The sequence below is a fragment of the Oculina patagonica genome, chromosome 7 (genome assembly GCF_052425735.1).
Source record: "Oculina patagonica isolate OP01 chromosome 7, crgOcupat, whole genome shotgun sequence".
NCBI classification, from domain to species: domain Eukaryota; kingdom Metazoa; phylum Cnidaria; class Anthozoa; order Scleractinia; family Oculinidae; genus Oculina; species Oculina patagonica.
This window is the reverse complement of record NC_135764.1, coordinates 29,959,861-29,985,017: the sequence shown is the minus strand read 5'-3', so window position 1 is coordinate 29,985,017 and position 25,157 is coordinate 29,959,861. Positions and strand designations below refer to the sequence as shown.

At 40.0% G+C, this 25,157-nt stretch overlaps 3 protein-coding genes across 4 annotated transcripts; all 3 read right to left on the bottom strand.

Annotated features, from left to right (window-relative positions):
- Positions 1 to 4,034: 4,034 nt before the first annotated feature.
- LOC144661701 (solute carrier family 12 member 2-like) lies at positions 4,035 to 16,270 on the bottom strand. 2 transcript variants are annotated; one of them, XR_013572336.1, is made up of 7 exons: positions 15,764 to 16,270; positions 11,851 to 12,148; positions 10,240 to 10,937; positions 8,849 to 9,340; positions 7,520 to 7,817; positions 4,902 to 6,571; positions 4,035 to 4,805 (listed from the first exon to the last, which is right to left on the bottom strand). XR_013572336.1 is itself a non-coding variant. In XM_078522509.1 (6 exons), the coding sequence occupies exons 1-6, from the start codon at positions 16,142 to 16,144 to the stop codon at positions 5,592 to 5,594; spliced, it is 3,147 nt and encodes a 1,048-aa protein (XP_078378635.1). In that variant the 5' UTR covers positions 16,145 to 16,270; the 3' UTR covers positions 4,035 to 5,591. The 2 variants fall into 2 exon arrangements, 1 of the variants encoding a protein (XP_078378635.1); XM_078522509.1 differs by having other exon boundaries at positions 4,035 to 6,571.
- A 3,097-nt stretch (positions 16,271 to 19,367) lies between these two features.
- Positions 19,368 to 20,312, bottom strand: LOC144659364 (beta-2 adrenergic receptor-like). Its single transcript, XM_078519775.1, has one exon. It carries the CDS (start codon positions 20,310 to 20,312, stop codon positions 19,368 to 19,370), a length of 945 nt encoding a protein of 314 aa, XP_078375901.1.
- A 3,594-nt stretch (positions 20,313 to 23,906) lies between these two features.
- On the bottom strand, positions 23,907 to 24,848 carry LOC144659363 (trace amine-associated receptor 2-like). The gene has a single exon (XM_078519774.1). The coding sequence runs from the start codon at positions 24,846 to 24,848 to the stop codon at positions 23,907 to 23,909; it is 942 nt and encodes a 313-aa protein (XP_078375900.1).
- Positions 24,849 to 25,157: the final 309 nt, after the last annotated feature.

The window sequence follows — 25,157 nt, the reverse complement described above, 5'->3', positions numbered from 1 at the left end:
ACAATCAGTCCAACCGTTTCTAATTTCCAAAAACAGGACCTGGTTTCATTAGAAGCATCAAAAGGAGACAAAATTTTGGCCGCAATTTCAAATAAAAACGGAGCAATAAATACAAAAACAGGTTTGTTAAATTTAATAATTTCTGGTAAATATTAAGACGTACAAAAAAAAAACAGTTTTAAAAGAGTCAATTTCCTGTCAAGAGGTTTGCGACAAGCCCTTTGTCAAAAGTTTTCAACTGTGCGATCGCCTCTTCTGACAATAAAATCATTGTTTGATTGTTTTCTTTAGCAATTTTTTTATGTTGAAAAGTTTGTAAAGGTGGCCCAATAAACCTTTTAAATTTTTTTCCCACTTGTTATCAAAACTCCATTTCTTCCTCGGCCCATCTTTGTGTATATTTCAATGTCTGCAAATGTTCAATTGACATGAAGCCGCGAGCGGCATGCAAATTTGTGCGTGGGTGTCGGGGGTTTACCCGAATAATATTTTTAGACGTTGTAATATCATGACCCATCGCCAATAACAAAACACCGGCTGTGAAAAAAAGCGTCGCGTGACGTGACAGTCAAGGGCTTGTTTGAACATGTCAAGGGCTTGCCTGAACATGGTATGCAAATTTTGTTTTTTTCCGCGTGGGTAAACAAAGTCGGGGAATTTACCGTGACTCATTAACACTTGTCAAAAAACGAACTCCAGCTGCGATAAAAGCGGTTACTTCTGAGGTGTTATTCATTTGACTCACCTATTACTACTAGTTTCAAAGCAGACAATTTCAACAGATGAACCGGTTTACATGTAAAAATACTGCTTGCGTGTGCCGTAAAATTTTCATCAGAGAAAAAAAAAACATCAGTTTGGAAAACTGAAAGCGCGGAAAACCAGAACTTTTCAATTCCGTGTTGTTATATTTCAAGCTGTGTTAACACAACACGCAATTCGCGCCATCCGTCTGTTTGTGATTAACTCTGTTCGTCTGAAATAATTTATATTTACTAGTAATACGTGACTCGCAGGGCCTCGCGAAGCTCTGGGTTGGGGAGGGGGGGGGGGTGTTATAAATAAGGAGTGGATTATTTGAAGTTGAACATTAATTGAATTGTAACGGGCATGGCCGCGACACCCTCGTTCCCAGGGTCTACTCCGCTTTGAAGATGGCGGCTCTTTCTGGTTCGTAAAGAGGTATAAAGCGTTGGGAAGCGCAGGCTATTTTCAAAATCATCGACAAATTATTGGATAGTCACATTTTGGACATTTATTTGAGGGCATTAAAAAAAAAGAAGAAGAACGAACGGCAGGAGGATTCGAACCCTCCGCCCGCGCGCCCCTGATGGCGATGAAAGGTTTATAGCCTGAATAGGCGTTTAGGGAGTATTATGTGGAAATCAGTGTTATTTTAATCCGAAAAGAAAAACGATAAAAATGAAAGGCTCAGGATTCGAACCCACAAAAAAAAAAGAAAAAAAAAAAAAAAAACCCTAGCCGGATTCGAACCCGCGCCCTCAGCCTCTAAGATCTGATTTCAAGTTCGACGCCTTACACCATTAGGCCACCAGCGCACGGCCGTGTGACGTCATTTCCGCCAGACACCAAGCTCACAAATATATATGACCGTAAACTCTACACGAGATTTGATCCCGCCTGAGCCCTTTGAGGGACAAAATTATACACCCCGCTACGCTCGGCCTTCGGCCTCGCTTCGCAAAGAATGAAAACATTATAAAATAAGCTTTGGTTGAAAATTTACTAACTTCTAAAATTAATTTACCAATAAACAGCACTTGCTTTTGAACAATCAGTTGAAATGTGTATTTATTTACGAATTACTTATATTTTATTATTGAGGATATAAGTGTTATGAAATACTAAATTTATTCGGATTTTTGTCGTGAAAAATCCTCTATTCCCAAAGCAAAAATACCAACTGAAGCATTTGATTACGTTAGGAAATTGAACTAGAAACATGTAACTTAGCAAATAAACTGCTATCTCCGCTCAGGTCGTTTTACCTATAACTTACAGTGTTCCAATGTTTTCAGTGTAACGCACTGTCTGACAGTAGAAGAAAACTCAACAAGCTAGGACCTAAATAAAATAATCCTTGTCCTTGAAGCCAACTTTCAATTATTTTCCGCCTTACTGGACTTTAAATTGCTTTCCTTTGTACTGTGAACGGATTTATTTTACCAAATTAAACGAACTGGAGCAACTTGCGAACTTCTCAACCTGCCAACCTCGCTGCACTTCACAATTTCATTTCGAAGTTCGCTATTTGATTGACAACTACGTAATGAAATAACCACCGAAGCTCACGAATTGCAAACGAACTTTGGAAACCGTTCGTCAAAAGTTTTGTAAAAAAAAACGAAGAAAAAAATTACTCAGTCTGCACCGTCTGCACGGTCTGCCGTCTGCAGTCTGCAGTCTGCGTGGTCTGCGTTTTAGTCCGACCGAAAGTTTACTCCTATCTTAAATTGCATTAATATAAATACACCGTAAAAATAAGAAGATTAATTAATGTCGGCTCTTGAGTGTGCAAATGTTTCCATATTACATTTTCCCATGCAGTGTTTTTTTTCCGACCAATTTAAATTGAAAATTATGGAGAAGAGCTGTTAGCTAATTGAGTTGTACCGAATTCGGAATTACCTTTCGCATGTTTAAAGCTTATTTCCCATCACAGATGTTTCTTTTATTTTTTTCTCACACAAGTTTTTTCCATTAGTACTTCCCTTTTGATGATTGCTGTTTTTAACGACAAATTAATTAAGCGAATTTGGCGATCCATGAAAATTAAGCAAAGCTTAAACTCGAGACTGGTACCATGCAAATTAGTCTAAAAATCGAAGAAATGCTGAATAGACGCTGAACTTTGGGAAAATAAAATCACTAAATTTAAGGTAGTTATCAAAAAAAAGTAGGAAAAGGTATTTCGCAAAATTTAAATAAAACAAACACTACACACGAATCATTTAAGTCTAAATGAGCTTGCGTGTTTTTCATAAATACAAACATTAGGCCGGTATCGAAAATCGTATATAGTATATAAGCACCGAAAATGAGTGACCGGGTAGCACCTAATTTCCTCGCGTTCGCTCATCCGTCGTTCATATACGAATACCCCTCGATAAGAAACTTGACAATGTACAATTTCGCAAATTCGTCTCATTATATTTTGCTATGCTAAGTCCCACTTCGCAATAGTTCCTGATTTCATACATATACAGATTTAATTTCGCCAAGTACCATTTCACCAAATGAGCATATTTAATTTTCCATTTCCATTTCGCAAAAGTTCTCGATTTCAACACTTACGCCAAGTACCACTTGTGCAAAGTACCAATGAGAAACTTGACAAATGTACAATTTCGCAAATTATTTTCATTTCGCCATGCCGAGTACCATTTCGCGAAAGTTCCTGATTTCACGGATTTAAGAGGCTGTCTTTCTGAAAGACACCCACTCAAATTTGCGTCAAAAAATAATTTTGCTTGAAACTCTGGCAACTGAAAGACTTTACCGAGGCTAGAACTAAACGAGATTTGGTTTGATTCAAATTGATTTTCTGGCAGCGTTAGAAGCCATTAAGTATTTTGCCCCTTCCGACCCACCGCAACGTCCTGAAAATTAGAAAAATAGGCATTTTTCAACCCACTGTCAAATATTTCATTCGCATCGAACACCGACAATTTATATATCAATTTGTTCATAAACGTTTCTAGTTTTCTAAGAAAGTAACAATTTTCCCCTCGATTTATCTGAAAATGCGAAATCAAGGATATAATGACCACTACTAATTGGCATCGAACGAAGGTTGTTCGCGCATTTTATTAATTCCAATTGGCTTGGTGATGTACTTGTACGTTACTTGTGATATTTACCTCTTACTTAGTTACGTCATCGACTCTGTGAATTTCGTTCGAGTTCTTACACGAATTCGGAGATTATAATTATGGGCACTTGATTTGAACAAGTCCGCTTTGTTATACCAACGTTTCCTTCTGTATCCAGGCTAAAGCATTATCACACGCAGACAGTTTTACAAACGCAATTTAATTTCAATATAGTTTTGAACTTATTTATAACACATATTGCCTTTTAATAAGGCAGTACTGGGTTGCAGATTAGTGGAATACAAAGAATAAATATCAGTGTTAAATGTGATATTAAAGGTGCTACGTATGTTGTCCTGCTCTGTCTTTTCTTCAGTTGCAAGTTCCAAAAGTTAACTGACTCTTTAGGGGCAACGTCAATCCATGGAGGTAGGTAGTCTTTAACTGGACTGGTACCATTACCATTGTACTTAAAGGTATAATACTGGCGCAGCCATTTTGCTGCATTTTACGAAAGATGGTGCTAAAATTGATTAAGTACCTTCTCTTTATACACGAAATGCGCCTGGAAGACCAATTTCGACATATTAACTGAGTTGTTGAAGGGAGAGTAAATTGTGATTAGTTTTAAGCGTTTGTTTGAAGACTGATACTGACAGCGGCTGAAATTTAAAGTCGGTCCGACTATTTCAGATTGTGAATGAAACCTTGTGCATGCGTCACTCGGGCCAACGCTCAGTACAATAGTATAATTATTTTTATCAAAACTAGACAATTATGTTTAGGTTTTCATCGATAAAAATATCATGTCTTTTGCATTTGATTTTTCAAAGAAGCCGACTAAAGCGAATGCTTAGTACTCGTAAATGGCTCCGCGTTCGTTTGAACTTATTTCTTGGACTGGAATAACCATCAAATGTAAACAAGAAATGACGGATCAATTTAGGTTTCTGGGAAACTGCTCACCTACCCCTCCCCAAACCTAACATTTTGCCCAAAGCGATAAGTAAGGGTTAATGTTAGGTTTGGGGAGGGGTAGGTGAGAACTGGTTTCCCGATTTCTCGAACCTCCAAGGGAAACGAAAATAAGGCCCGGTTCATACGCCGATCTTTTCATGAGCCGAACCTAATTCCTTGAATTAAGTACATGAAAAGATCGGCGTCTGAATCAAATTAGAACGGCTATTTCAATTTGGAACGGCTCACCCGTTCTTCCCGCCTGGCTTGGCCGAGAATTTGGAACACCTTTGGAACGGCTCTGATTCAGACGACGTACTTTTCATGTGCCGATCCTAATTCATAAATTATTATAATGTATTTTGATTACTTTGACTGGTTTTATTGGAACTGTATTAGGAACGGCCTCGGAACGGCCAAAAAGTACGACGTCTGAATCAAGAGGCGTACTTTTGTCAATTTGGGTCGGTCTAAATTCGAATTGAGTTCGGCTCATGAAAAGTACGGCGTCTGAACCGGGCCTTAGTTCGAAAAATTGCAGGAGGTCGAGAAATTGGGGGGGGGGGGGGGGGGATAGCAGTGTTCGACTGAGTGAAGGAAATACAAGGGAAAGGACTTTTGGTTCGAGTATAGTTAGTAAAGCGGTTTGAGTTATCGGGTGGTTCGAGAAATGGAGGGTTAGAGGAATCCGGTATGCGGTGTTGTGATTACGGTGTAGGTCCCTCAAAACCTAAAGTAGAAAAACTCTCGCCCAATTCCACACAGAAAGGAGGGTTTTAACTCAGTAATAAACAGATTCGACTATGAGTAAAATGTCAGCACATTTGTCTGATTGCCGCGTACGAGCAGCACTGGCGGTAGGTCAGCGGACAGCACCTCAAGCCAACTCATGTACATCAGGGGGGTGGTGACGTCTGTGACGGGGACTGGAATGGAGATCACCACCAGCCTTGTGTCCTCTGAACAGTTCTGCCGCACCAGCTCCCCTATCCGGATGGTTCTCAGAACCTTCTGGTCCTCGATTGGTTCATCTCCGAGCTCATCGCCAACAGGCAAGCGTCTAAAGGCGTCGATGCTTTCCTTTGATGGCTTCTGGTTGACGCCCTCAGATTCCTCGACGCAGCTAGCATCTATACGAAACTTCTTCAGTAGGGTTGCCATGCGCAGTCCCCGCGGGTTCACCCCCTGTTTGGAGCGAATGTCAGCAGAGAAGAACCTTAGCTTGCAATTCTTCCAGGCGCGATGAAGAGTCAAGAGATATGGAATCAACACTGTCAACCCACCATCATCGTACAACCACCAAACGTCTATAGTGCCTCTCTGCTTCTCCTTCAGTGCGATCTTTAGAAGCTGGGGTACCGCTCCACCTTCGGAGGCCGTTGCAGACACGTTATCAGGGCTTGTAAGGCTCTCTCTTTCTTCTTTCGTAACTCCTTTCGACGGCGCAGAACGCTTAGGCTTCGAATACTCGTCTTCGTTCAGAATGGAGTCAGAATCCGACGAACTTTCGTCGTCACTCTCCTCTTTCACTTTCTCGACGATGAATTCTTTTTTCTCTTTCTCGTTCTCTTTCTCGTTCTCGTTCTCGTTCATGCGAAGAATAATCAATCCGTAATTCAGCTCAAACACGTCATTGATGACGCCAAGGTAGTCGACTACTTCACTTAGGTGCCTCTTATCTGTCCAGTTGTTTTTGAAACCCATGACTACCGTGTTTGGTCGCATCTTGCCCAGTCCAGCCAGATGGAACATGGACTGCACGCCAGCGCGAAGACTGGGGGCTGGTACGAGATAAAACAGCAAAATGGTAATGAAATAAATGACGACTAGGAAAATTCTTACATAAATAAAAATAAATAAATAATTCGAATTTGTTTAACGAGGGTTGCACGTAACAGTCTTGCGAGTGACAAACCTGTGGCCCTCGGAATCCCGATCAAATTGGAATTTAGAGTGTTGGTTTTTGTGGAGGGAGGAAAACCGGATAACCCGGAGCCAGGAGGGGGGGGGGGGGGGGGGGGGAGAAACTTCCTTTGTTACACGACTCAAAAAGTAATCATAACGGTGCCGGGCAACCGAGACTGCACAGAAGCTATCGAATGGTTGCTAAGGGCGTAGTGAATAGCTTGACAAAGTTCATTGTTTAGTTCGCATGATTTGGTCTTGACCGTGCACAAAACACAATAGCTATTTGCATTTTGATTGCTCCTTTGAAGTCTTCCGGACATCAAAACAACAAACAGTGATAACCGTGACCAGTCTGGCAAAAGTAAGGCTTGTGAATTATACTAATTAAAAATAACTCCAATGGTTCTGAAATTATTTCCCATTTTTTGGTTGTTAAATATCAACCGTGACAAATTTTTCGCTTGTTATTCCACGCCGCCAAAACATTCTCAGTGACGTGAGACATTAGGTGAGAAATCTGGCTGAAAATCTCAGCGGTGTAAAACACCAAACGACTATTCGCATTTCACACACACGCAGTCATTGATATTTAAATCTTTCTGAGAAAACAAAACTTTGTTTTGACGTCTTTCTTAGCAACGGCTTGATTGACATAGACTCGCACCGTTTCCAGGCACTGCTATGTATTCAAAGAAAAGTGCCGACTTTCCGTTTGGGTTTTAAAATTTCGATAAAATAAAGATGAAGTTTTAATAATATAAATTTTAGTATTTATGACGCGACTCCGATCCTGTGAAAAGAAGTGAACAGGCATTGCTTACCAGTAGTCACTGCGCGGAAAGCTTTTATCTTGTGTTCTCTAATCCATTTAGCGTCCCCGTTGTCCGCAGACAGAGATCCAAAAGGTTTTTTGATCACATTGCCGTACACCATCAGGCTGACATTCTTGGTGATCTGTGACACGAGGTAAGTTAAGTTGGGTCGCTCCTGGGGACTACCCGTCAGTACCAGGCAGTGCGGACGGAAATTTTTCACGTGATCGCTTATTCCATCTAGCCGACGAGTGTAACGCAGTGCTTGGACAAAGGTGTAAGCTTGGGCAGAGGATCCCCAGTTTACCTGCATTGAGAAAAACAGAAAAAAGAACTGATCAAGAATAGCCCGTGTAACCTTCTCTAGCCAGCAAAATCCATGACGCCTTTTTCCCTAGAGGTAAAACCAAAGCCAATCGGGACTTGGCTTTTGCGCGCTTTCCCACAAATTCCTTTGGCCACCGATCATATATTCTGTCTCTAAGTTCTAAATGGACCAAAGGGTTTTCAAATTTTATTGCGGTTTTCAGTGAAATGCGAACTCTAAAATTCAATCCTCAATCAATGGTTTACGCTTTTTGCTGCCGTCAATCATCTTAGCGGACCTCTCAGGAAACAGGAGCTCACTTCAACCGGGTCAAAAGGTCACGTCTGTCAGCTGTGATTGGTAGATTTCGATCCATTTTGTTTGTTCCGTTTTCCATGGTTCGTTGGATGTCGCCATAATTATGATTGACGGCAGCGCAAAACGCAATCGTTAGTTGGATTTTGATTATCAGAGTTCCCATTTTACTGAAAACCGCAATTTGCTGTATTCGAGCTCCCGTAAGCAAATTCCGCTGGGTCAACAAGCGTCTATTTAGGAGAGGAGGTTAAACTTGTCGTGTTTTGTATTTGGTTGGGAACACAACCAACTGCCTGCCTCTGTGGTTATTAGAAAACAAATCATTTTTTACTATCATCTTTAAAGAAATAGTCAATCAATAAACCTGTCACGTTGTTTCTTTAGTAAAAAAAATGCTTGTCTACTCAAGCTCAACCAGACACAAGGTTTGTGTTACCGTATTTTCTCGATTAAACGTCGGGTAGCGAATAAACGCCGGGTCTCTAAGGTGGAGTTAAAAATAGGCCCCTCAGGTATTTATTTGAGGTATGATAAGCTGTAGGTATATTAGCAAGACATATGTTTGTCAAAAAAAATTAAATTAAAACCTTTGCTGAATGAACACCGGCTCGAATAAACTGTAGAAGTCAAATAAATGCCGGGTCCACCAGGCTAAGTTTGAAATAAGCACCGGGGGCGTTTAATCGAGAAAATACGGTATACACATGGCTTACCTGAGGCTTAGTGAAGTCGACATACTTATACAGTATCATAACAATGACTATGGTTAACAGGGCAGACCACCAGTTGATGAGGAACATCATCGCTATACACAGCAGAGCCCCCAACAAGGACACCCACATATTGTAGTACTTGAACGACGGACGCCATCCTGGAGAACGTGCTAAAGAAGCCGCAAACACTGCATAGTTTATGAGAGCATATACAATGAGAAAAAAGTTAGAAATGATAGGTGCAATGACATTTAGATCTCCAATGGCAATGAAGGCTGCAGCCACAAAGAAAGCCAGGATGTAGCCCCTACGAGGTTCATTGCCGGGTCCATAACCCTTACCGAAGAATGAGATGTAAGGAAAGAGGTTATCTTTGCTGACTGCTTGGAATGCTTTGGGTGCTCCGACAAGACTTGCGAGTGCAGAAGATAAGGTGGATGCAAAGATTCCTGCCGTCACGATTGGACCCCACCCTGACACTTCCTCCATTACCTAAAAAGTAAAGTAAAAGGTTATCAAAAGCTCTTTTCAATGCTATGAACTAGAGAGGCCCGATAGTTTCTAAATGCTGACTAGAAGTAATGCTAACCCCTTTCCCCCATCCCTTTGGATAAAAACATAAATTATTAAATATGTCCTAAGAAAACAAGACAGTGATCCCAACCAGCACAGGTCACACCACTCCTGGGTGGAGACAGGAACTGTGAGAGTAAAGTGTTTTGCCCAAGAATAAAACACAATAACCCCACCAGCCCTTAAACCAGGACCTTATTATAATCTTTTATTTTAATCTTTCATGCTGTTATTTGGTTGTCATGCAATGCTTCTCATCACTCAAAGGAGAGATCGAAGGGTGATGATCTACTGTCAAGACAGCAAACTATGAAACTAATGAACTATTACATTTATATTTTAGAGAGTTTTACATGTAAGTACAAGCAGGGAGCTGACATTATGTTTTGACCACCTATTAGTTGTTTCACCTTATTCCAGTTTGTAAAGCAGAAAGCAGCTAGAAATATATATTCCTACTCCCCCCTGGATAGGATGCTAGTCCATTGCATGGTTACCCCCAGCATTAAATTTGCCGGTACCCATTTACCGTTATGCGCCTGGGTAGAGAGAAGCACTATGAAAGTCAGAAAGTCACAACACAGTGCCCGAGCCAGGGCTTGACCCAGACCACCTGTTCCAGAGTCCGACACACTAACCATTAGGCTACCACACCTCCCACCAGTAACCAGTATACTGTACCCCTAGCATCTGAGTCAAAATCAAATTACTCAGCTATTACAGGTGTTATGAGATACGACCCTTAATGACAGCCATGCCTAGGAAAAGAGTGTTTAATTTAAGCATTAAAAAATTTTAAGATTTAATGAGCATCTTACCTGGAAATCATTTAAGAGCCCATATTGACACTGCTGTTCTGCACAGGAAGCCAGAGTTTTATTGGTACCATTTTGCAACACCTCTTGAGCAAAACCAAGTGCTTCCCTTTCAACACATGAACCCACAAACCAAGCGAGCATTATGTACACCAGCGTGCTGATAAGGATAGCCAGCAAGGTTCCTTTTGGAACAGCTTTGCGCACACTTTTGAGATCACCAGAGATGTTGACCCCAGCTAGAATTCCTGTTGCAGCTGGAAAGAAAACTGCAAAGACTGAGAAGAAACTTTCGCCTTTATAACCAGGCTTTAAGTTGGTCTCAAAGAGATCTTTTTGGTAGCCGACAAAGCCTTTGCTTTTGCTTTCTTCTGACTGTGGTCCAATGAAAGTTCCTATGATGACATTAAGAATTGAAATAACTAACACAACAAGAAGCAACATCTGTGCTCGCACAACCCATGTCAAGCCAATCATTGTAATGCCAAGGAGAATGAGAACAGTGATGAGGCCTACAATGCGTATGTCATTAGACTCATCTACCATGAGGGAATCATTATTCTTCAGGATGTCTCGCACTGTTTCTGCAAAACCAACCACGTACATTGCTGTGGCTACGGCACTGGCTACTGAGAAGATGACACCTATAGAGCCTCCAAACTCTGGACCAAGACTGCGGGATATTAGATAGTAGGCCCCACCTAGAAGAAAATTGATATTGTCACTAAATACCATAACAAGCTGGTTAAAACCTTTCTTTGAATAAGGGAAAATGTGTGTTGGATTGCCATGAAGCAACAGTATGATGGGCTCAAAAGCAATAATAGTACCGTGGAGAACAGGGCCTTTTGCCTTAACACGGCACTGGGATTTGGCCAAAAATGAATATTAAAAACAAGTACACTGGCCATGGTATGTATTGTGTTCCAATTTATATTTTTTTGGATTAAATTATTTGTAGGCGTGCTGCATGCTAACACTCACTACCCCTGTCTTGAAATATTGGATCCACCAAATTTTTAGCCTGCCATTATGCAAGCATATTTTAGTGAGCGAGCAAATTTTGATCGGGCGAACACCATCTTGGATTTAACCTTGGGAGAGGCTCAGGGAGTCAGGAAAAAATGCATCCCAGGGAGTAGGAGGAGGCTGAAATGATTATGTACATTTTCTTACTTCCAACCCTCTCTCAGCCCACTTTTCCTCATCCAACATGATGACAAATCTACATGTACTGGATTGCGAGCTACTGATAACTTGCGTGTCCACAAACATGTAAAACATATCTACTGCAGGCTACCAAATGTTAACAATTTGTACAGTTCAGGACCGTAACCAGACATTTGCCATAGACGGTGTAAGATCTTGCTATTGGGTTATTGGGGGCATGCCCCCCAGAAAAATTTGAAGTCTAGAAGCGATATGAATCTCTTTCAGAGACATTTTATTGACTAATTTCTAAAGAAAAATCAATCTTGTTCAACTGGGGATTATTTTCCCAACAAAACATTTTTTTTTTTTAAATTTTGGGTAAAAATTTAGACAAGGCAAGTACCTCGTCTCGCCTCTTGCTAGTTACAGCCCTGCAGTTAAAGAGATTCATTTACAACCCACCTCCTTTGACTTCACCATTGGTACAAACAGCCGACATGGATAACGTGGTCAAAGTAGTCACCACAGCAGATAGAAGCACAATGACAGTAGCCAAGCCTATCCCAGCATGACCAACCACCCACGAGAGCCGCAAATACAGCATAACACCCCATATGTTGAGGAGACAGCCAAATAACACGCCTTTGATCCAGCCAAACTTGGGTGCATTCAATACACTTTTGTTTCTTACTTCTATGGAATCTGTACCAGCTTCTGTTGTACTGTCATCCAGAGGAGCTGGTGGTTCTGTAAACTCAGCCTACAGAAAAGAAATTCATGCCGTCAACAAAAGTACATGTACTTTGTCAACTCATGACAACAGTTCACCGAAAAATGTATTTACAGATTTCCCATGCACAAATTTCCAAATTGACTTTTTTTTGTGCCAACAAATAAGAAATATTTTATAAGCGTAAAACATTCATCAGTGAGGTAAAAGGCATTTTCTGTTATGGAAGAAAAACATTTGATTTTAGAATTGACAGTAACCATATGTAAACATGATGTTCCCATGATGACATGACACCATTATCAATATTAATACTATCAAAATCACTTGAGCAACCCTCCAAGTTAAGACCATTTTAGTCGCCATGGCAACTAAAATTTTGGACCTGGCGACTAAATTGGAACTGAAGTCGCCAGCCTGGCGACTAAAATTGAGAAGAAGGATTGAAAGCGTGAGCTTAATGTAGAGACTAAAATTTTTCACTGGCAACCAAACTTGAGCAGTTGGTGGCCAAATGGCTACTAAGGAAAAAAATATACTTGGAGGGCTGAGTGGTAAAACCGCAGTTAGGAACTTGAACCGGCGGCGGCACAATTCTGATCATGTGATCGAAGAAAATTGTCACGGGGTCTAAAAAAAGTTGTCACATGGTTTGTGTTTGTGAGCATCTTGTTGGTGATGATGCGATTTTTAACAGTCGCTCCACGGCCGTGTAAACATCGTTTATGCAGAATTTGTATGAATAATAATGACCCTATCGAGGCAACAGGGTCAGAAAAACTCATGAGATGTATTCTACCTTGAAGAAAAGCAGGTTTTGTTAAATTTTAAAGTGTTTCATGCTGATTTGCAGCAGAGAGTTTCCGAAAATCACGAACTCAAGCTTTTTGTTGGCTTTCCTGATGAATAAGTACCGGTAGACACAATAAGTGTCCACATGACAATTTTTTCAATCATGTGATAAGAATTCTGCTGCCAGCAGTTCAAATTCCTAACGGTGGTTTTACCACTCTTACTAGTGATTTTGATAGTAATTGCATGTCATTGCCAAAACATCATGTTTTTCTATCTCTACTAATCATTTTATAAAAGGCCTCCTCCCCCACCCCCAGTAAATCTCAAGGGAATTGAAAAAAGGTTGGAGTTATTGGGAGAGGGGGTTCAACTTATCAAGGGTAATATAAGTAAGAGTGACCTGAAGGGGAATCAATAAAGTTTGAGTTACCAAGCAAGGGTTTTCTATGTCAGTATTTAAGGTCAGGCTGAGCACAGTATTCTGATCTTTGTAGTAAGTATAATCCTATATGAATATAATATTGATCTCATGCCCAAACCGCTGCAGTTCACAAGCTCAAACTTGGCAGTTTACAAAATCCGCTAAGTACTGCATTTGTAATTTTTGGGTGTTGCGTAAGACCATGTCGCATTACCATGAAAACCCAGTTAATTGTGGGTATAAATCAACCAAAAGGTTGAATTCCGCTCGACTTCAGAAAATTCAGTCATTAGTCTTTTAAATTCCTTTGTTAGATTTCACATTTTTTGTAATCAGCAGTTCTCTTGCTTTCTAAAGTATAACCTTGCAAAATTTTTTAAAATTCTCATGACTGGTTTGTAAGAAATCCTGCCTTTCTTAAAGACAATAAAACACACAACCGCTGTTTTTTGATCAACTGCGAATGTGCAGCATTTAAATTCTGTCTGTCTCAAAGCCTTGAGCGTGCATGCTCGGACTCAAATCCAGAGTGCACGGAAACTGGGTTCAGCCACCTTAAGTGTACTGACAGTTTGACCAAGGATAATCTGAGTAGTTTTAATAAGCTTTGAAAAATTTTTGCAGTGACTAAAAATGGAGCATAAAATGACTGGCACCCCCAGCCCCCCTCCCCCTCCCACCTACATCAGATAATAAAATTAATGACAATTAACATTAACAGGAAGACAGTTGCCACACTTTGAAACATTGCATGCATAATAAACAGTTGTTTTAACCACACTCACGTTATGTTTCATTCATGTTAATTTTTTTTTTTCAGATCGAGAATATTCTCGATCTACAAGCTTAATCAATAGAGCGTGTCCGGCAAAACAAACACATTTGGGGATTGATAATTTAATCGCTCCGATTAAGTAACTAGTTATAAAATAAAACATGCATTTAAACTCAAAGCCAAAAAAAAATCCTAATTCCTTGTAACCGTTGTGGAGTGTATCTTTTAAATTATACGATTTTTTTTAGCAATGAACTTAAGGTGGCTCGTACCAGTTTTTCTTGCGTGGGAAGTCTGGTGACTAGCGCGCGCGTCACGCTTCATACCCACGAGTCACGCGCGAGATTTGAAAAGGAAAACAAACATGGCGGCCCAGCTCGAGGTTGCTTTTCTTCAATTTAAGAAAAAATTCCGCGTTCAACTGAAGCTGTTTCAACAAGAACATTTTAAGTAAACTTAATGTTCGTCAGACAAAATGTTTTCGGATCTCACTGCTTGAGTTACTAAAGCAAATTCGCATGTGCTACGATCGATCTTTCGTTTTAGCTTATTTGAGCTCGCTGTCAAACACATGATTATTTAGACAAAGAAATACTTAAAAGTAAGACCTAAGAGGCACAACTGGCGCCAACTGAAACTGGCTAAATCCCATGAAATCCTGAGCCGAATAGTTTCGCAGACAAAGCGTGGGGAAGTCCACACGTGTTGTGTGCGTATGTGCCCGCAAATATCAGCGGTAGTCAGAACTGAGCATGAGTAATACCAAACTTTTAAAATCGAAATTTTGAAGTGCACGGAAACGCGCGTGGGAATTATCGAATTCGTGAAGGCTTTAGCAAGAAAACTAACTCGATGACCCCTATTTTTTATTGCCCTAATATTTTCCTTTTTTGTAAAGGAAACTTCAGAAAAAATCTAAAAAAATTCTACGAAAGGAATTTTTAATTACTTACAAATTGCCCTTTTTTGCATTTGCAGAAAATCCGCTTCGTAGAAATTTTTTAAAATAATTATACAGTTTCTTTTTCAGATGCCAAAAGTTATCACGAGAAAAAAAATGGGGGTCATCGAGTTAGTTTTCAAGATATAAGCACCGGAAGCTGAAAAAGGGTCCTAAAAACCATTGGCTATCGTTGCCATGGTAACCACTGATGATGTAATTATCGATATTTTGGATCAACAACACAATGGGTAATTTAATCATACAAAAATTTTGTTACGATCTTTAATTGATTTTTTGGCCATTTTCTTTCAAAGGTCGCACAGTCAAAAACCTGAAAACTGGTACGAGCCACCTTAATCAATTTGACTTTCTCACCGAGAAGAATAATTATAAAGGAGTTAAATTAAATTTACACAGTCACACATCATAGCAAATTAAGCTATAGCTTTCACTTTGATAACTTGAAAATCAAAACAAAATTGAAGAAAAATGAAAGTGAATTTCACCAAAATGGAATAATGATGGTTTCCCGTAGACACAAAGCACGAATGAACCAGGAAAAATTAGCTAAAATTTGGTTATTGTCGCCGCATGAGGAAAATATGCAAATTACTCTAGCGTTGAGACTGAGTTAAGAACGGAAAGCACACAAAACGTTCTTCACTAAAAAAAGTAACCAGGAGCTAAGCGGAATAAACTATGTTTTCCTACCTTATCATTTTCCAGGCCTTTACGGAGCTCCTGTAAAGTTGGTCGTTGTTTCCCGCCATGACCTTGCGAGTGCTGGCTTCGATAGAAGATGGTCATTGGTATAGCTTCGTTCGTGGCATATCCATAAGTGAAATGTTCGGGCGTCGAAGGGCTTTTTGGCTGCATATCTGGACTTGATGGCGAGGAAGGTTCGTTCGAGTCGTTCGAGGTAGTATCTTCCGACGGATCAGTCAAGCCCGGGTCAAATTTGACCCTGTTCACCGAAAACTTTTTGGGTTCTTTCGTTGGCTCGCCATTTTCAGCGCCCTCATTTGCATTCTGTTTACTGGTTTCTTCGTTTTCGTTTGCTCCAACAGCCTTTTCAACCGCCTCGTCAGACATCTTGATCTAATGTGAATTTTTCTGTATGTCTGCTCAGATCAAGAACCGATTGGCGTATTAAACCTGCCAGGCCTGACACTCTGGTTTAATCCGGTCTGATCGACTAGACCGATGGCCGCGCGAGAAAGGAAGTCGATCAACCACGACGGCGTTATGAGGTGTCAAGGGAACAATCGGGTTTTGCACATTACAGAAATGTTGGAATGGTGGAACGCTGTCGGTGGAACGATGGAACAGAAGAGCTGTCAAGGACGCCGGAACGATGGAACGATTGAACGGAGGTAAAATTCGAACAATATAAAAACTAGAATGAGGTAATCGGGGAAATATAGAAGTAAACAGGATATTTAACATTTTTTTTTTTTTTGTTGAGCGCATGTTGGAGCACCGAGTTGGCTATACCGCACATCCAACTATGTGCGAGTGGAATAAGGGACAGACCATTATTTTTTGGAGAGGGGGGGGGGGGGGGGGGGGGAGGGCGATATGAAAAATATTGGAAAAAGTTGTTTGCAGAGCCTACAAAAACAAAATAAATTGTTTACAAACAGGGGTAGAATTTCGAAAAAATGCTTACAGAGTTGCATAAACTGAAAAAAAGTTTGCAGAGGAACATTTTTCATACCCCCCCGGGGGGGGGGGTATGAAAAGGCCCCGCCTCCTCCAAGAAAATAATAGTCCGTCCCTAATTGTTTTATTTACAACACCCAAAGAATTTCAATATTTGAGCTCCCAAGCTGTTCTTGCTGATGGGCTGTATACCTACCATATTTGTGGTCCATGGTATATGAGCACATATAAATTGGTCTGTAAACCAATCAAATTTCAGTTATTGCAATAAACCATTCCAAAATATACACCATTTTAATAAGTCGAGACCCCATTTTGAATATTTAACTTTCCGCGAATGACGTTGTTAATGAAATATTCATCTGCGCCTCGACGTATTAAAATGAAGTATCTACCATTGTAATGAGCCGAGGAGTTGTTTTGAATATTTTATTAATGACGTCATTCGCGGAAAAATCAAATTTCAAAATGGCCCCTCGACTTATTAAAATGGTGTATACCATTCGTTCATGATTTAATTTAGCATTGTTTTATTCACTGATTAAAAACAGCATACATGATCTAAATTATCAAAAATTAACTTTCTTTGTCCATATAATATTCCACTAACAATTATAACCCGCGAAATGACCCAATGTTTGCGTCTCGGGCAATTAATGAATTTGATTTTATAATAGAGCGTGAAAAATGTAGTGAAGTATGTTGAATGTAATTACGGTACAGCAAAATAAGGAACGCATTGTTCTACATGAAAAGTTTTGCACGGTTAGAGTCTGATTGAGTGTTTAGATCTGGTTTATGTTTTCTAATAAAAAAACCTCATAAATGAGACAGTCCAGTTTACTTTGACATTTCTGCAATATCGAAAAACGCTTCAGATCAAGGGTGTTGGCTGCTAGGTTGTGTTTCTGCTCCAGATGTTTACCAATGGCTGATCGTTTATGCTCTTCAACGCGCTGGTGGAGATGTCGCCGCGTGTAGCCGACCTAACCTGTTCGCTACTTTTATCGCTAGTTTTCATTTTAAAATGTTTAACTAAAACATCCGTTCAAATTTACTGTTGTGAATAATTAGCAAACATTTTCTTCACCAAAGTGAAATACACTCAATGTTGTCTTTCAGTTGATGTAATGTGGCATAGGACTGCCTTGTACCCGGCTCATTTCGTCGGTGAAGAGCGCGAGACCTGATGGTTAGGTGACGAAACGCGGATCACCGTCCAGTTTTCACGTGCAAGCCACAAAGTCACGTGAACCGCGCTTCAACCAAGGAGGGACACAGGGACATGGCAGAGTAAACAATGTGTTATCAGGTGAACATAATGATATAAAGCGTCTATAGCCATTTTACAGACTAGCTCACTAATGGCAAAAGGCGGCTTCTGACTCAGAAAGCATTTCATACAAAGTATAGTATCCACATCACATGAATCGGGATTTCCGCCAGAATCTAGAGCTCTTAATCTATTTTGTGCATACTTGTTAGCAGTTACGGTATAGGCGGCGAAACGACCTAATGTTTGGACCACAAAAATAAACAATGAATTAAGGGGCGCTTTCCATTCGACCAAAAATTCCGGTAATTTCGGAACAAGGACGAATGGTACAGAAATTTCCTGGGAAAGTTTTCAGAAAATCCGGAAAGTGTTGAATAGTCCATTTACAGTTGCCTGCCAAGTGACCTGGCCTTTGAATAGTAGCGAGGCTGGAGGTGACCTTGCATGGATACAAACCTCCCTGCTTTATCATGTAAATGCAAACTAGTTAGCATCAAAACAACATGATTTACAAAACAAAAGCAGTGAGGTCTGTATCAAAACAAGGTCACCTCCAGCCTCACTTCCATTCAAAGGCCAGGTCACTAAGCAGACAACTGTAAAATGGTTTATTTCCGAAATGCGAACCATTCAACCGAAAACCCCGGAAATTCCAGAAGCAAAATCAAATGGAACTGAAAGTTCTCAGAAATTGTTTTCGAAAATTTGGGTCTACCTTGCGAGGTTGACCTCTTTTCGGGAAATTTTGTAAAAAGCATAAAAAATGTAGGTGAACTCGGTTGCTTTTCGTTGTTGTTTTGCAGGCGGCAGCAAAGAAATGTACAAATATTTATAATGCTTTTTATTTGCGAAACCGGCCACAGTGCATTATTTTTATGCACCGTAGAAATTTCCATATTAGACGCACTTTGCCTTCCGTGCTGTCAACCGGAAAAGTTGGAAAATGCTGTTCCATTTGCACTGGAATTTTCTGGAAACTCAAACCAGAAGTTTTGGTCGAATGGAAAGCGCCCAAGATTTCAAAACATGCAAAAAGGTGGGTAGGCAAGGTGTTGCGCTCCTCACCTCCTCTCTTATACTCCACTCCACCCCCCCCCCCCCCCCGTCTTCACCCAAACCCCGCATAACCACCACCACCCAAAAAACTAGATGATCATTTCACTTTTAAACGCTTTATTCATTCTGGCACTGGACACAATTTCTTACAGCATATAATTATTTAACATTGTCACAACCAGTAGTTAATATTTACAACAAAGGAACAATGATCAGTACTTGCATTTGTAGAGACCTGGATCCATTAACATGTGTATCTTATGATTTCTTATTACATGAAACAGTTTCGTATCCACTGTCTTCACATTTTCACTATTTCTTTTAGTTAGCGGGATGCACGACTTGGGTTTGTAATCGAAATACGAACTTTCTCATTTCTTTCTGTCGCCAGCAGTAAATCAGTGGATTAAAAAGCGAGTTTAACATGAAAAACGTACGGACCCACGGTAAAAACACTGAGACTGAGGCTTGGAACAGTCCCACAACCGATAACACGAGAAATAAAAACACTGGCGCAAAGCACAACACAACAGCACTAACTACAAACACAGTTGTCTTAAGCGCTTTGCTTTCTTTAACGAACCTTTCCACTTCCTCTTGGGGCAGCTGTTGAGTTTTTATCTTCTTCTTGTGGCGAAGTGTTTCACGGTATAAAATCAAGTAAGAACAGAAAATAAAAAGAATGCACGAAATAACGGTAAAAGCAACGAAGATGCTAAAAAATGTTAATATTGCGTCGCTGTTTATTGCCCTGGATACCCCACATAAGAGAGCAACGATCCAAACTGTGATCACTGCCACCTTAATGTTCCGTTTTGTGACAAGGTAAGGATAGTTCATAGTAAATTTGATCGCAGTAAGTCTTTCGCAAGTTACTAACATCAGATGAAGAGAAGAACAAACAGACGCAGTTCGTATACAAGTCCTGTGAAAAATGAATAACGTTTCAGATTCGGTCATACCAAGTAACTCGACGTATATTTTCCACACGATAAACGATGGCTGCAATATGAGTCCAGTAAATACATCAGTTGTCGCTAAACAGGCCAGCAAGATGTTGGTGTTGCTCTGTAGTCTTGGTCTTCTTTTCACGGCCGTTATCACCAGCACGTTGATCAGAACTGTCAAGGGACAAGTGATGCTGTTAATGATGACGGTGATGATGCAATTAGTCACGTAAAGATCATTTGGTGCTTCGCTTTCCTTGCCAATATTTCCCAACTTGTTGGTAGTGTTTGTAAAATTTGAGCTGGAGATGTTGACCATGATTGACAACGATATCGAAATGTAAAGTTTACTCTGATCTTAAATTGCATTAAATACTGTAAAAACAAGAAGATTAATTAATGTCGGCTCTTGAGTGTACAAATGTCTCCATACTACATTTTCCCATGCAGTGTTTTTTTTTTTCCCGACCCATTAACATTGAAAATTGTACCGAATTCGGAATGACCTTATTCATGTTTAAAGCCAATTTCCCATCACAAATGTTTCATTAACTTTTTTTCCCATACAAGTACTTTCCACCAGTCTACTTCCCTTTTAACGATTGCTGTTTTTAACGACAAAATTGATTAAGCGAATTTGGCGATTTCATGTAAATTCGCCCATTTAAGTACTCGCTAAGCAAAGTTTATCTCGAGACTGGTACCATGCAAATCAGACTAAAAAATCGAAGAAATGCTTAATAGACGCCGAACTTCGGGAAAATCAAATCGCTAAATTTATATAATTGTAATCAAAAATAGAAATTGTACTTCGCGAAATTTAATTAAAACAACCACTGCAAACAAATCAGTTATCGGTTTAAATGCGTTCGCGCTCCTCCATGAATAAAAACATCAGGCCGGTGTCGAAATGCTATATGGGTACTACCCAACAAATTCCCTCGCATTCGCTCATCCGTCGTTCATTACGTTTACTTCCCCCCCCCCCCCACCCCGATAAGAAACTTGACAATGTACAATTTCGCAAATTCATTTCTCTATGCTTGTACAAGTTTCGCGAAATTTCCTGATTTCACATATTTAATTTCGCCAAGTGTCATTTCACCAAATTGACTTATTCAGTTTCCATTTCGCAGAATTCGAAGTTGCCGATTTCGAAAATTTCGCCAAGTGCCACTTGTCCAAGTACCGACTATTTGTATTTTTACTTTCATTTCAGCTGGTGCTATTTGCAACGGGTTCACAGCATTTCGCCGACTGCCATTGAGCTCCATTCGCCGTTAAATTTCAATTTAATTTCGCAAAGTACCACCGAATGATCGACTGTCATCATAACCGATTGCAATAGATGACAACCGGTAGCAACCCATCACAAATAATAAAATTATGTTTCAGCATGTTTAAATTGTGGCTATCACGAGTCATCCTTGTCCCCATAGCCCTTTCGTTTCTCATAGCCGGCTGGGCCTTGGCACGAGAAACGAAGGGCTCTGAAGACACAGACACAAAGCTAAAGTTTACTGTCGCCGAAATTGTATTTATTGCTGTAAATAAGAAGATTAATTAATGTCGGCTCTTGAGTGTGCAAATGTTTTAACATACCACATTTTCCCATGCAGTGTTTTTTTTTCTCGACAAGTTAAATTGAAAGCTATGGACAAGAGCTTCAGCTAATTAATTGGGTTGTACCGAATTCTGAATTACCTTTTTCATGCTCAAAGCCAATTTCCCATCACAAATGTTTCATTAATTTTTTTCCCATACAAGTGCTTCCCACCAGTCTACCTCCCTTTTGATGATTGCTGTTTTAACGACAAAATTAATTAAGCGAATTTGGCAATTCCAGGATAATTCGATTCGCCCATTTAAGTACTCGCTAAGCAAAGTTTAACTCGAGACTGGTACCATGTAAATCAGTTTAGAAATCGAAGAAATGTTACAGCAAGGCGCCCAAATGTGTGACCACTTTTAATTTATTCACATTCTTTCGTGCAGATTTAATCCAAACAGAAGTCAACTGCAAGCTATCCACGGCTTTTGATTGGATTAAATCTGCACGAAAGAATGTGAATAAATTAAAAGTTGTCACACATTTGGGCGCCTTGCTGTAAATAGACGCTGAACTTCGGGAAAATCAAATCGCTAAATTCATATATTTGTCGACAACAATAGAAATGGTACTTCACAAAATTTTATTAAAACAACCACTACACACAAATCATTTAAGCCTAAATAAGCTCGCGCGTTTTTGATAAATAGAAACATCAGCCTGGTATGGAAAATCGCAAATAGAATATAAGCGCCGAATCTGAGTGACCGGGTAGCACCTAATTTCCTCGCGTTCGCTCATCCGTCGTTCATATAAGAATACCCCTCGATAAGAAACTTGACAATGTACCATTTCGCAAATTCATTTCATTTTGCTTAGACTGTCCACAGCCCTCTTTTTTTTTTTCGTGTTTTTCGATCGATGAGCGCGCGGTGAGAACGGCGAGAGAACTGGACGCCAGCGCAAAACGGAAGAAGCAAGAGGGTGGGGGGGGGGGGGGGGGCGTTGAAAAATCGAGAGCCTGCTTTTTGCGTTGAAAATCGAGAGGCTGTAGACATTCTACATTTTGCTATGCTAAGTCCCACTTTGCAATAGTTCCTGATTTCATAAACAGATTTAATCTCGCCAAGTATCATTTCACCAAATGGGCATATTTAATTTTCCATTTCAATTTCGCAAAAGTTCTCGATTTTGACACTTACACCAAGTACCACTTGTGCAAAGTATCGATAAGAAACTTGACCAATGTACAATTTCACAAATTGTTTTCATTTCGCCATGCCGAGTACCATTTCGCGAAAGTTCCTGATTTCACGGATTTAAATTCGCTAAGTACCATTTCACCAAATTTGCAGTTGTAAATTTCAATTTCCATTTCGCGAAGGTTGCCGATTTTAACACCTCCTCCAAGTGCCACTTGTCCAAGAACCGACTATTTTCATTTTTAAATTTCATTTCATCTGGTGTTATTTGCAAAGTTCCCAGCATTTGCCGTTAAATTTCAATTTAATTTCAATTTAATTTCGCAAAGTACCCGCCGAATGATCGATAGGAATTATTATAACCCACACATTAATTTTTGCGCGCGCTCATTGGACAAAACGCATCACGTGGTACAAAATCGGACGACGGGTATCAGCGAATATACCCCGTCCGATTTGATATCCGTCGCCCGATTTTGCTATTGAAGGCAAGCACAAAACAAACGAATGAAGTCACCTTATTCAATTCTAACATTTAATGAAATCACAGCGATAAAAAATCACGTAAACCAATCAACTTTCATTTGTTTTAACCACAGTTAGGCCGGGTTTATTACGTATGTGTTTGCTATAAATTTACTGGCAGTTAAGCGCGTAGTAGAAATTAATCGGAGGGTTATAAAATAAATAAACCCCTTTCTGGCTTGCTGGTATATTGGAGGATAATGCCCTTGGCTGAAAGATTGTCCTCAAAATTTCACAGTTGCCCTCGAAGCCTCGCTTCTCGGCCAACTGTTCATTTTTCGACAATCTTCCAGCCGCGGGCATTATCCTCCAATATACCAGCCGCCTGAAGGGGTTTATTTACTAAATGACAACCGATAGCAATCCATAAAAATTGATATAATTTAGTTTATATCGAGACTGTGACTAACACAGCATAAAAATTGCGATTAGCGTGATATTAAAAGTGGTTTAATCTGAATTGATGTTACGTTGGTTATCTAACGTAAAACCATCAAATAAATGTTGTTAAGGATGGTCAAATCGACCTTTACACTACCGTTTGTAAATGTGAAATAACTATTGTGTAGTTTAACCCTTGTGCTATTCATCTCCTGGACAGCGGAACCTCGATTTAAGTTTTTCGTTTGTATTAAAGTCAGGCATCGTTCTGAGCTCTAGGTGCCACAGCTGGCGAAGTTCGAAAAACAAATCGCCTCATCTCTTTCTGTCGCCAGCAGTAAATCAGAGGATTGAGGAGAGAGTTCAACATACCAAACGTGCGGATCCACGGATGAATGAATGGAGTTTTAAGTCCAAGGTCCAAGCCAAATGGAGAGGACAAAAGAGTCAAAGCCATTGGTAGAAAGCACAGCGCAACAGCACCGACTACAAACACAGTTGTCTTTAGCGCTTTGCTCTCTTTAGTGAATCTTTCCACTTCTTCTTGCGGTAACTGTTGAGTTGTGATCAGTTTTCGGTGGCGAATTGTTTCACGATACAATATGTTATAAGCGACCGCATTGAAAAGAATACACGAAATAAGGGCAAAGCCAAATAACAAATTTACAATAATTTTAACGTTAGCAAACAATTGTAACGCTAGGCACAAAATAGAATAGACCCAAACTGCGATCACTGCCATCTTAATGTTTCTTGTAGTGACTACGTAAGGATAGCGCATTGTAAATTTGATCGCTAAAAGCCTTTCGCAAGTAACTAACATCAAATGAAGACACGAACATACAGACAGGACTCGCATAAATGAATTGTGAATTTTTTTACAGGTAAAGCAGCCCTTGAGAAGAAAGTCGTATACTGTCCACAGGATAAACGACGGCTGCACTGTGAGACCAGTTAAGACATCGGTTGCCGCTAAACAGGCCAGCAAGATGTTGGCGTTACTCTGGAGTCTTGGTCTTCTTTTCACAGCCATTATCACCAGCACATTGAGCAGAACTGTCAAGGGACAAGCGATGCTGTTAATGATGATGTTGATGATGTAATTTACCTGGAGTGGCACAGTAAGTGTATCTTCTTCCATGGAAGACTTGTTGGTAACGATTGCAAAATTTGAACATGTATTGCTGCAATTGGCCATGTTTCGGGACGACTAGTTAAAAGTGTCTAAAGCTTACGGCTAAGGTAGTCATCGTTTTAAATATTTACTTAAGTGCTACGAATTAATCTCTGACCGACTGTGTTAGCCGACTCCAAATGCTTTTTTAGCATTTGCTCTCATACAGATTAATTCGTTTCTTAAGAAACATTTTAGTTCCATCTTTACGGCTTTAGGTATTCATCATTTTTAATATTTACTTCAGTGCTACGAATTAATTCCAGATCGATTGTGTTAGCCGACTCCAAATGCTTTTTTAGCATTTGCTCTCATGCAGATTAATTCGTTTTT